At 32.5% G+C, this 10,893-nt stretch overlaps 1 protein-coding gene across 2 annotated transcripts; it reads right to left on the minus strand.

The window, feature by feature from the left end:
• Positions 1 to 3,230: 3,230 nt before the first annotated feature.
• Positions 3,231 to 10,468, minus strand: LOC110898990 (serine/threonine-protein phosphatase PP-X isozyme 2). 2 transcript variants are annotated; one of them, XR_002569832.2, is made up of 8 exons: positions 10,150 to 10,468; positions 8,753 to 8,905; positions 8,037 to 8,099; positions 7,870 to 7,955; positions 7,720 to 7,760; positions 6,950 to 7,215; positions 6,786 to 6,864; positions 3,231 to 3,481 (listed from the first exon to the last, which is right to left on the minus strand). XR_002569832.2 is itself a non-coding variant. In XM_022145853.2 (8 exons), the coding sequence occupies exons 1-8, from the start codon at positions 10,288 to 10,290 to the stop codon at positions 3,431 to 3,433; spliced, it is 915 nt and encodes a 304-aa protein (XP_022001545.1). In that variant the 5' UTR covers positions 10,291 to 10,468; the 3' UTR covers positions 3,231 to 3,430. The 2 variants fall into 2 exon arrangements, 1 of the variants encoding a protein (XP_022001545.1); XM_022145853.2 differs by having other exon boundaries at positions 7,720 to 7,795.
• Positions 10,469 to 10,893: the final 425 nt, after the last annotated feature.

The raw sequence follows: 10,893 nt of genomic DNA on the forward strand, positions 1-10,893 counted from the left end.
GCATACTTACAATAGTCCTAAGCACAACTAATGATCACTAGGAAAGATGCTTGAGCTCCAGGAACCTCCAAGAAGTGAGTTGTGATGGTTACAAGTGAATGAGCAAATGAAAACCCAAAGTTCATGGCTTTATATAGGTTTCTTGGATCATTAAGATCATGCCAAACAAGTCTAGGAATGTTATGGGATCATTCCAAGTGTCCCTATATTCTTTAAAACCATCAAACAAGCTCCAAGTATTGAAAACCAAACATCTAAGTCGGTTAAACCGACTGTAACAGGCAGCTGCCAACATTTTCTGTATCTGGGGACCTTAGGCGGCCCGCGTAAGGATCCATAAGGATCTTACGCGCCCCGTGTGGCTAGTCTGATCCGGTTACAAAGTTTCATAAATTGCAATTTTGGTCCCTGGTCCTTCCAAACTTGATTTTAAGCTCATTTCTTGCACTATAAACCCCCAAACTTGACTTTTAAGGACTCCAAGTCATAAACCAACTTTGTTTGGTCCCCGGTTATTCATACGTTCACCGAAAAGTCTTAAATTTCAATATTGACGCTTTTAACCCCTCGTATACGAATATTGTCATAACTTTCTCATACTTTATCGAAACCTTGTGAAATTTTTATCACACATTCTTGTGAGTATAATTTATCATTAAAAAGCTTCGGGTCTGCTAAAAGATCACCCAGAGGTATACTTTAAACATGTTGACACATTTAGCCCCTGTAGTTTGTAATTCCTCACTTTCTTTCACGATTAGCTTCGTATGATCCATGATTTATTCGTTTAAGGGTATAAACATCATGTAGGGTTATTGAAAGACATATTTATTCATTGTTGACATTTTGAATCCTTTTACACACATAGATTCCCTGTTTGTCAACTTTAGTCCCTCTAATTCAATCATTTACACGTTTTAAGTCCCTGACACGTGTCGATATAATACTGGACATGAATTTTCGAGGTGTTACACCCTAGCACAAGTCAAACATTTACTGACGTAGGTTGCTATGCAGGCTTTCATACCAGGCCACCAGTATGTAGTCCTTAGGTTGTGGTACATCTTATCCGAACCAGGATGTACTGAATAACGAGACTTATGTGCTTCATCCATCACAAGCTCGCGTAAGTCTCCATTAAGTGGAACCCAGATGCGTCCGTTAACATAGTAGGCGTCGTTTTCGATTAAATTGCTTTAATAAAAATGCATCAGAAAATTTAATTTTCTGTAAATTGTCTCTGGAAAACTGCATTCGTAGACAGTCTTTTGATCTCCTACTTCCTTCCTGGTTCAGACAATTCACAGACAAAACTATTGTCCTGGTTCAATGCGGTTTAGAGAGAAAACACTTTCTTTGGTGTTTTTAGGCCATTGCGTTTTAGAACTAAGACATTTTTATGTGTTTTCTGGCCATTACGTTTTAGAAAAACAAAACACATTTTTGAAGTGTTTTTAGTCATTGCGTTTTAGGTAAAACACATTTTTAGGTGTTTTTAGTCCATTGCGTTTTAGAGAGAACACTTTCTTTTGTTTTTTAGGCCATTGCGTTTTAGAAAGGAGACATTTTTAAGTGTTTTCTGGCCATTGCGTTTTATAAATAAGACATTTCTTTGTGTTTTTTGTGCATTGCGTTTTAGGTAAAACAGATTTTTATGTGTTTTCAGTCCATTGCGTTTTAGAAAACAGACATTTTAAGTGTTTTCTGGCCATTGCATTTTAGAAACAAGACATTTCCTTGTGTTTTTGGTGCATTGCGTTTTAGGTAAAACACATTTTTATGTGTTTTCAGTCCATTGCGTTTTAGAAAGTATACTTTCTTTTGTGTTTTTAGGCTATTGCGTTTTAGAAATAAGACATTTATTTGTGTTTTCTGGCCATTGCGTTTTACAAATAAGACACTTCTTTGTGTTTTTGGTGCATTGCGTTTTAGAAAAATGTCATTTTTTAGGTTTTTTTTTTCATTGTGTTTTACGCAACTGTGTTTTTTCCATTGCGTTTTACACAACTGGGTTTTAAATTTTTTTTTTCAAAAATATAGCAATAGTATACTCGTTTTAAAGATAAAAAACGCTCGTTTTTTTGTTGCAATTTTTATAAAAAATTAATGTCGTATGAAAGAGTTATTAACGTTTAAAAAGTGAGGGGAAATTGGAGGAGAGATAAACTATTGCCTTGGATTGACTAGAATGCCCCTAAACAAACCCACGCGCCTCTTTTCTTCCCTTCAATTTTCCTCATTTAATCTTAGCCCTTGATTAACTAAATGGATGGTCAAGATTACTTCCTAGCCTTCTTAGCCAAATAAACTTCCTATTATATCCTAACCCTCCCTATAAATGTATTATAAATGAAAATCGGGTTTTATCCCACTTGTTTATTAGGTGATCCGTAGTGGGACGCTATGCCCGGAGATGGCGCCGGAAAAACGCCCCAAACACCAAAACTCTCGGCGCTATAAATGAAAAATGGGGGTGTGGCGCAAGAATTTTAGCGGCGTGATTTTTTTGGATTGTTTGAATATTTTTTATTTTTATTTTCAGATTTTCTCCTCTACAATTATACATACATATATGCTCTGTTTATTTCTGTTTGTTGTAGGTATTGAAGAAGGAAGAAGGGTTTATAATTGGTCCCTACAAAATTGGTTTTTAAACATATTTGGCCCCTGCAATTAAACATATTTTAGTTTTTTTAATTAATTTTCTGTTTTTATTTATTTGCAGCTTTTTTTTAAATTTATTTTCTACTTTTATTCTAGTTTAATGTTTTTTTTTTAATTTTATTGTACTCTTTTTTTTATTTAATGAAATGATTTTTAATTTTAAAAAACTTAGAAATTAATTAAAAAAAACGAAAAATTAAAATAATGAGTAATGATGACAAAGGGGCTTTATGACTACGGCCTCAACTTGCATAACGCCCCATAAAGCCCCGTGGTGACGTGGCATGCCACATGTCACATAACGCCCCCCAAAGGGCCTTATGACTACGGATGGCCTTATAAATGTATGTACAACTTCCTAATTCGCAAAAGCTCTCAATTTGAGGGGGCGGCTCCCCTACGCCTCAAGCCGCTTTTCAGGGTGCCTTAAGCACCTCACCCAACGTGCGCCTTAAACAATATTGTATATATAGAGGAAGAACATACTAAGCTACAAACTTGACAATAACATAACAAAGTAGATGACATAATATAACAACTTTTTAGGGTTTCACATGAATCTAAGATGATGGTACAAAAATCTCATTAAAATCCAATATAATATAATTGAAAACTCAGACCCCTGTGAGGGTTGAAGTCAGGTATGTGCCTATTGTTCCCAATACAAACACCTTGCACATGCACACTAATACTAGTACACTACCCATGAACAAAATGAAATCAATGATTTGAGCAAAGAGATTGGACAAAAAATCATCAAAGAAAATCACAAAAAGTAATCTGGTGCAAGCTTTTTGGCAGAAGCTCCTCTTGATTCCTGCAGTTTAATTAATATCAACAAACATGAACACTTAAACGAACATGTTTTTGTGTTTGTTAGTTCAGAATATATGTTTGTTTATATTCGTTCCTTTAATAGAGATAATATAAGAACATAAACAAAAGTATAGCATATAGCCCATAACATCAAAGTTTCATAGTTAAAATATACATAATATTCATTTTGCCAGGATCACTTCAAAACTCAAAAAATTTGAAGAACGAGAGCTCCTGACAACCAATCATTTTTTATACGTATTTTATGTATCTAATATTATTTAAGGGTCGTTTTATCTTTATATATATATATATATATATATATATATATATATATATAGGGAGGGGTTAACGTACATTAAGTGTTATCGTACATCACATACGCGAAGCAGGGAACCGTCGGATCCGGCGCATGGAACACAAAAATAACGCATGGGATCATTTTTGTAAGATAATCACGCATTGGACCCTAATTACGCTAGTTCATTTTATGAAACCTTGTTGATAATCATGCATGGACTCTAATTACGCTAGTTGTCGTACGTTAATGTAGGTTAAGGGTTTTTGTACATTATACTTTCTCTCTCTCTATATATATATATATATATAGGGTAGGGATCCTAAGAGAAGTCCACCCTATTTGAGAAACTTGAGAAGCAATCTGGACCACACATTTTCCCTAAGCAAAAAATACAAAAAAAAAGTGAAAAAAATGCAATTTTTTTTTTTTTTTTGGAAAAATCGCAGCTTTTACTTTAAGGATTAAATTTTTTATTTTTTTTTTAATTTTTTATTTTTTTTGGGATTTATACACATGTGTATATTGTTAATTTTTTAACTATACATATATGTATATTGACAATTATACATATATGTATATACATGTTTAAAATTGAAAAAATATGTGTTATAAATCCTAAACCTTATACCATAAACACTAAAGCTAAACCTTAATGCTAAACCCTAAACCCTAAACCCTAAAGCTAAACCTTAATTCTAAACCCTAAAGCTAAACCTTAATTCTAAACCCTAAAGCTAAACCTTAATTCTAAACCCTAAAGCTAAACCCTAATGCTAAACCCTAAAGCTAAAACTAAACCCTAAAGCTAAACCCTGATGCAAACCCTAAAGATAAAGCTAAACCCAAAAGTTAAAGCTAAGCCCTAATGCTAAACCCAAAAGCTAAACCCTAATGCTAAACCCTAAATACTATTACTAAACCTTAATGCTAAACCCTAAACCATAAAGTTAAACCCTAAACCCTAATGCTAAACCCTAAATACTAATGCTAAATCCTAAATAACACTTATTTTTCAATTTTAAACATGTATATACATATATGTATAATTGACAATATACATATATGTATAGTTAAAAAGATTAACAATATACACATATGTATAAATCCCATTTTTTTTAAAAATAAATAAAAAATTAATTTCTTAAAGAAAAACCAGCGATTTTTCCAAAAAAAAAAAAAAAAAAATTTGCATTTTTTTACATTTTTTTGCATTTTTTTTTGCTTAAGGAAAATGTGTGGTCTAGAATGCTTCTCAAGTTTCTCAAATAGCCTACTACTTCTCACATGATCCTTATCCTATATATATATATATATATAGGGTAAGGATAGTGTAAAAAGGGCCTAAAGTGTGAGAAGTGTATTATAACACTATATATAATACTATATAACACCATATAAACACCGTATAACAATATGTAACACCATATAATACCATATAACACTATGTAACACTATATATCATTATATAACAAATATAACACTATACATCTATCATAGACATGCTATCAGACAAACTATAGTGTTATATTTGTTATATAATGATATATAGTGTTACATAGTGTTATATGGTATTATATGGTGTTACATATTGTTATACGGTGTTTATATGGTGTTATATAGTATTATACTAGGTTAGAATCCCATGTATTACACGGGTTGAATAAATGTAATTTTATATATTAAATAATAAAGTTATATCTTTATGAACCTCATATATTGTACGGGTTAAATAAATGTAATTTTATATATCAAATAATAAAAAATAGTTATATCTTTAAAAACCATGTGTATTACACATATTAAATAAATGTAATTTTATATACTAAATACTAAAAACGTCATATCTTTAAAAAACCCGTGTATAATCGGGTTGAATAAATCTACCAAATAATAAAAATATTACATCCTTAAAAACCCTGTATGTTACACGTGTTGAATAGATCTAAAAAAGAGTTATATCTTTGAAAACCATATGTATTAGTGTATTACACATATTAAATAAATGTAATTTTGTATATTAAATACTAAAAACGTCGTATCTTTAAAAAACCCGTGTATAGTCGGGTTGAAAAATCTACCAAATAATATAAAAAATTGTATCCTTATAAATCCCGTGTATTACACGTGTTGAATAAATCTAATTTTACATAGCAAATGATAAAAAGTTATATCTTTAAAAACTTCGTGTATTACACGTGTTATATAAATGTAACTTTGTATAGTAAATAATTAAAAAAGTTATATTTTTAAAAACACCGCGTTTTACACGAGTTGAATAAATATAATTTTGTTTACCAATTAATAAAAAAAGTTATATTTTTAATAAATTAGGATAACATTTAATATTAATTTATTATTTATATATTTAATATAAAATAAGTAGGAAAGAGAGGTACTTGTTTTAAACATATATTAAATTAACAATTTAGATTTGAGGATAATATTTTATTAAAGTATGATAAGATTTAATATTAATTTATTATTTATTTATTTAGTTATTTAGTTAATATAAGATAAATATAAATTTGAGGATACCTTCTATGAATGACACGTGTCTAAAACTTGGTTTCTTTTATTATAGTAGATAGATATAGTGTTATAATACATTATCACACTTTGAGCACTTTTTACAGGATCCTCTACCTATATATATATATAGAAAAAGTATATCGTACATTACGGCTTAACGTACTTCACGTACAACAACGTGCGTGATTTGTTATATAACAAATATTATATATATATAATATTTGTACATAAAATGACAAACAAGAAACTTGTTTGTGTTTGTTCGTTTAAGCAAACAAACATAAATCCTTTTCATGTTTGTTCGTTTAATAAACAAACATAAACAAACTTTCCGTCGAACAGTTCGCTGAATGTTCGGTTCTTTTACAGCCCAGTAAATAGGGCTGATTTGACCAGCTAACTATTCGCTTTTGCCATTTTTTTTTTGTAAATTCTTATAAATAAGTCGAAACGAGTCCGATCCCAGGGTACATACGTAAGGGGCTGCTTCAAACACACGAAACTGTTTATTAAGGTTCTCATCCAGCTCAAGAATAGCAGCTACGTTGCCGCACCTGAAACATGAAATTCGGAAAATTATTTACTAATAGTTAATCATTAAACAATGAAACAATGGAGGGTTAGTAAACGTAAACGCACCGGTAACAGTAATTTGGAGCCGACCAAACGGTAACTATCTGCTTATTAAACATCCATTTATAACCTTCCATTACCAACTGGTGAGCCCGACAAATATAATCAATGTTGTTGTTGTGATTAAAAGACGTGACAACACCGCCGCCAAACAAGAAACCAGCGCCACGTGGACTCAAACCCCAGCCGTCAATATCCTCTGGGTCTGACCACATGAGGTCACACATCGCACCTTCGTGAGGTACTTCTTGCTTCCGGTCAATTGATCGAATCTAGATAGTCAAACATAATAAAAATATCATTAACGTGGGAAGGATTAAAATATTTTGGAATGAAATGCCATTTTCGTCACTGGGGTTTGACCAGTTTTGCGACTTTCGTCCAAAGGTTTGATTTTCCACACCTGGATCCATAAGGTTTTAAATCTTTTGCCATTTTCATCCGGCTCGTTAACTCCATCCATTTTTCTCCGTTAAGTCAGGGGTATTTCCGTCTTTTTTGTTAACTTAAAGGGCAATTTAGTCTTTTTCAAGTAAATTAAGTCTTAATACATAAAGTGAGGACCAAATTGCCCTTTAAGTTAGCAAAAAAGACGGAAACACCTCTGATTTAACGGAGAAAAATGGATGGAGTTAACGAGCCGGATGAAAATGGCAAGATTTTAAACCTTTTGGATCCAGATGCGGAAAAACAAACCTTTGGGCAAAAGTCGCAAAACTGACCAAACATCAGGGACGAAAATGTCATTTTACTCTATATATTTTGACTTGTCAAACCTGGTCTAATGTGTTGATGGAAGGAGAGAGGCCACCGTGAACTGTAAATATTTTGTTCTCAATGAGAGCGGACAAACTGTAAAAATTATATATTTAAATGGTGCAAATATATCAGAAAAGTTTACGTATCGGAAAAGAAATTTAGCAAACCTTAAGTAATCGAATATATCGGTGCAATATCTCCAAACATTAACAGAGCCATACTTCCTTAAGCACTCATCATAGAATCCATACACCTACCATAGGGAATAACTGTACATTTTCAAACAAATTCAATGTGGGACCAACAAATCAGGTGAAAATGATATATCGTATACCTGTGTGATCTGTCGACTCTCGTGGTTGCCCCTAATCAGCGTTATCCTATCCGGATACCTCACCTAATTACAAGAGCGCTTTAGCTAAAAGAGTACACATATATCAAATTATAAAATAAAAAGTAAAGTACACGGCTGGCTCCTGTGGTTTACCGGAATTTTGAATTTGGTCTCTAGCTTTTCAAAAGTATACGGATGGTCCCTGTGGTTTGCACTTTGTAACACATTTAGTCCCCAGCAAACACATCTAAAGGTTTCAGAAGGTCCAAGTTATAGACTAAATGCGTTACAAAGTGCAAACCATAGGGACCATTCATGTACTTTTGGAAAAAAAGTTGGGGACCAAATGCGTTACAAAGTGTAAACCACAAGAACCATCCGTGTACTTTTGGAAAGCTAGGGACCAAATTCAAAGTTTTGGGGAACAACAGGGACCATCCGTGTACTTTACTCCAAATAAAATAAACGGTTCTTGGAACAGGAAACTAAAACAAGGAAAAAAGTTCTTCAGACTTCATTCTATTCATGGCTTGATAACCAATACTGATGTACAACTCGGATCGAAAACAAATAATTAAAATAATGTGTGAAAAGAAAATAGCCTCGTTATTGATAATACAAAATTTCCTATTACAACATTTGTTTATTTTGAGTAAAGCAAATATATTGGAACACATTGCACAACTCATCTCAATAGATCAAAAGCACGGATTTACCTTTAAGGCAAGCAAAAGCAGAAATGTCTCGACAGAGTAGAACCCTCGGTCCACAAAGTCGCCAAGAAACAAGTAGCTGGTTTTTGGGCAATCACCGCCTACTTTAAAAAGTTGTATCATGTCATAAAATTGTCCGTGGATGTCGCCACATATCTAATACAGCACAAAAGAGAACTATTAGAGTATGCGATCAAAACAGTTACACTGCGACAATCTCTTTTTCCATGCAAAAAAAAAAACACTTTCTTATGGTTATAAGAAAAAACGCATCCATAAATTTCCATTCATCAAGCAAATATCATAAAAACCATTAAATGAACCATCCCATGCTGTACCTAGGGTGACAAACCAATGAATATACCTTTGGCATGTGTGCATTATTAAGCCACATAATAAGGATACACGACTGAATAAGTTGTGAGGTAAGGGTATGATATGTCCACGAGCAAATGGGAAAATGTATTCATCTAGTACTCGCCTGTAATTACAGTTTGAGAAACTAGAAATAAAATGTGACTATGAAGCATAGGGTTGCCTTTATGAATAAAAGCTTGGGAACTTACGGTGAGTTACATCACTGAATAATGAACTGTGTGGAGAAAACTCCAATCACCAGAAGTCATTATTACGGCTAAGATTATACCACTTTACAGTAGAAGAAATCATTAGAGTGTAACCGAAAAAAACTTGAACAGAACTATCCTAAAAGGCTAATGACAAAACACTCCAGTTACGAGCGTTCTACCACGACATTTCAAAATACACTTAAAATTCCCATGGCATGAAGCATGACAAACTTTCTGCATATAATGCAATACTTGTACATAAAGTGATAGAGCAATGCCTCACGTATATGATGCGCGTACTTGGCTTTTGGGACCTAAACACCTCAGAGCGCTTCACGCTTTATACTAAACCAAGATACAATATCAAACCAACGAAAGTGACTTTAGATCCAGTAGAAAGTCTTCAACAAACTTCCAACTCTATCTATGCTAAAACATCTCATCTTCCGTGTATTTTATCCTATACCATCCAAGGCTAAAGCGGCGGTGTCATCAATGCTGAGTGGAAATCACTCCCCATACTAAACTTAAGAACCCTAAATCACTGTAAACTATATAATCATTTCCCACACTTATCTACCAAAAGCTCAAAATCATTTCAGATTAACAAATTATCACTTAATCTTCAATCTCAAATCCTACTATAACAAAAACACCAATCCACGACTGGCATTCATAATTTCACATCAATCTAAAACAATATCTTCAACTCAAAATACAACAGATTCAGTAAACGAATTCATCGCACTTTCACAAACTTCAGATTAAACTAGAATTATACAAAACTCTACAATCAGTAAGCAAACAAATCATAATCTATTATTTTCTTACGGTAACGGGAGCATCGACTCGTTGGACGTTGCTCTCTTCAACGAGGATTTCCATAGCCTTTAAACATAGAGCTTTGACTTCAGATTCTTCTAATGGTTCACAGTTCTTGAGCTTCTCAATTTGCTTGTCTAGGTCTGACATCGCTCCGTACGGAAGCTCACACCTTCCTCTCCGGTAAAGTTGTTAAGATAATTAGGTTGAAAGTGGTGGCGTAGAGGAGGACGGAGGGCGGTGATTTTGCCCTAACGCCGGCGGGTTTCAGGTGGACGGAGACTGCCACCAGTCTAACGGTGGTTTATATCTAAATAGATATATTATGAATTTTGAGTTTTGTGAGTTTTTACTGATAAACATAAACATTATTATTGTTAAAGTTAATTACTTTTTTTCGTCTATGTGAGAGTTAAATCTAATCTAATCTAATCTAAGAAACCAATTTTTGGACACGTGTCATTCATTGAAGGTATTCTCAAATCTATATTTATCTAAACAAATAAATAATATATTAATATTAATCTTATCATAATTTGATAAAATATTATCCTCAAATCTAAATTGTTAATTTAATATATTTTTAAAACAAATACCACTCTTATCTACTTATCTTATATTAAATATATAAATAATAAATTAATATTAAATTTTATCCTAATTTATTAAAAATATAACTTTTTTATTATTTGGTATACAAAATTATGTTTATTTAACTCGTGTAAAACGCGGGGTTTTTAAGGATATAATTTT

The sequence above is a fragment of the Helianthus annuus genome, chromosome 13 (genome assembly GCF_002127325.2).
Source record: "Helianthus annuus cultivar XRQ/B chromosome 13, HanXRQr2.0-SUNRISE, whole genome shotgun sequence".
NCBI classification, from domain to species: domain Eukaryota; kingdom Viridiplantae; phylum Streptophyta; class Magnoliopsida; order Asterales; family Asteraceae; genus Helianthus; species Helianthus annuus.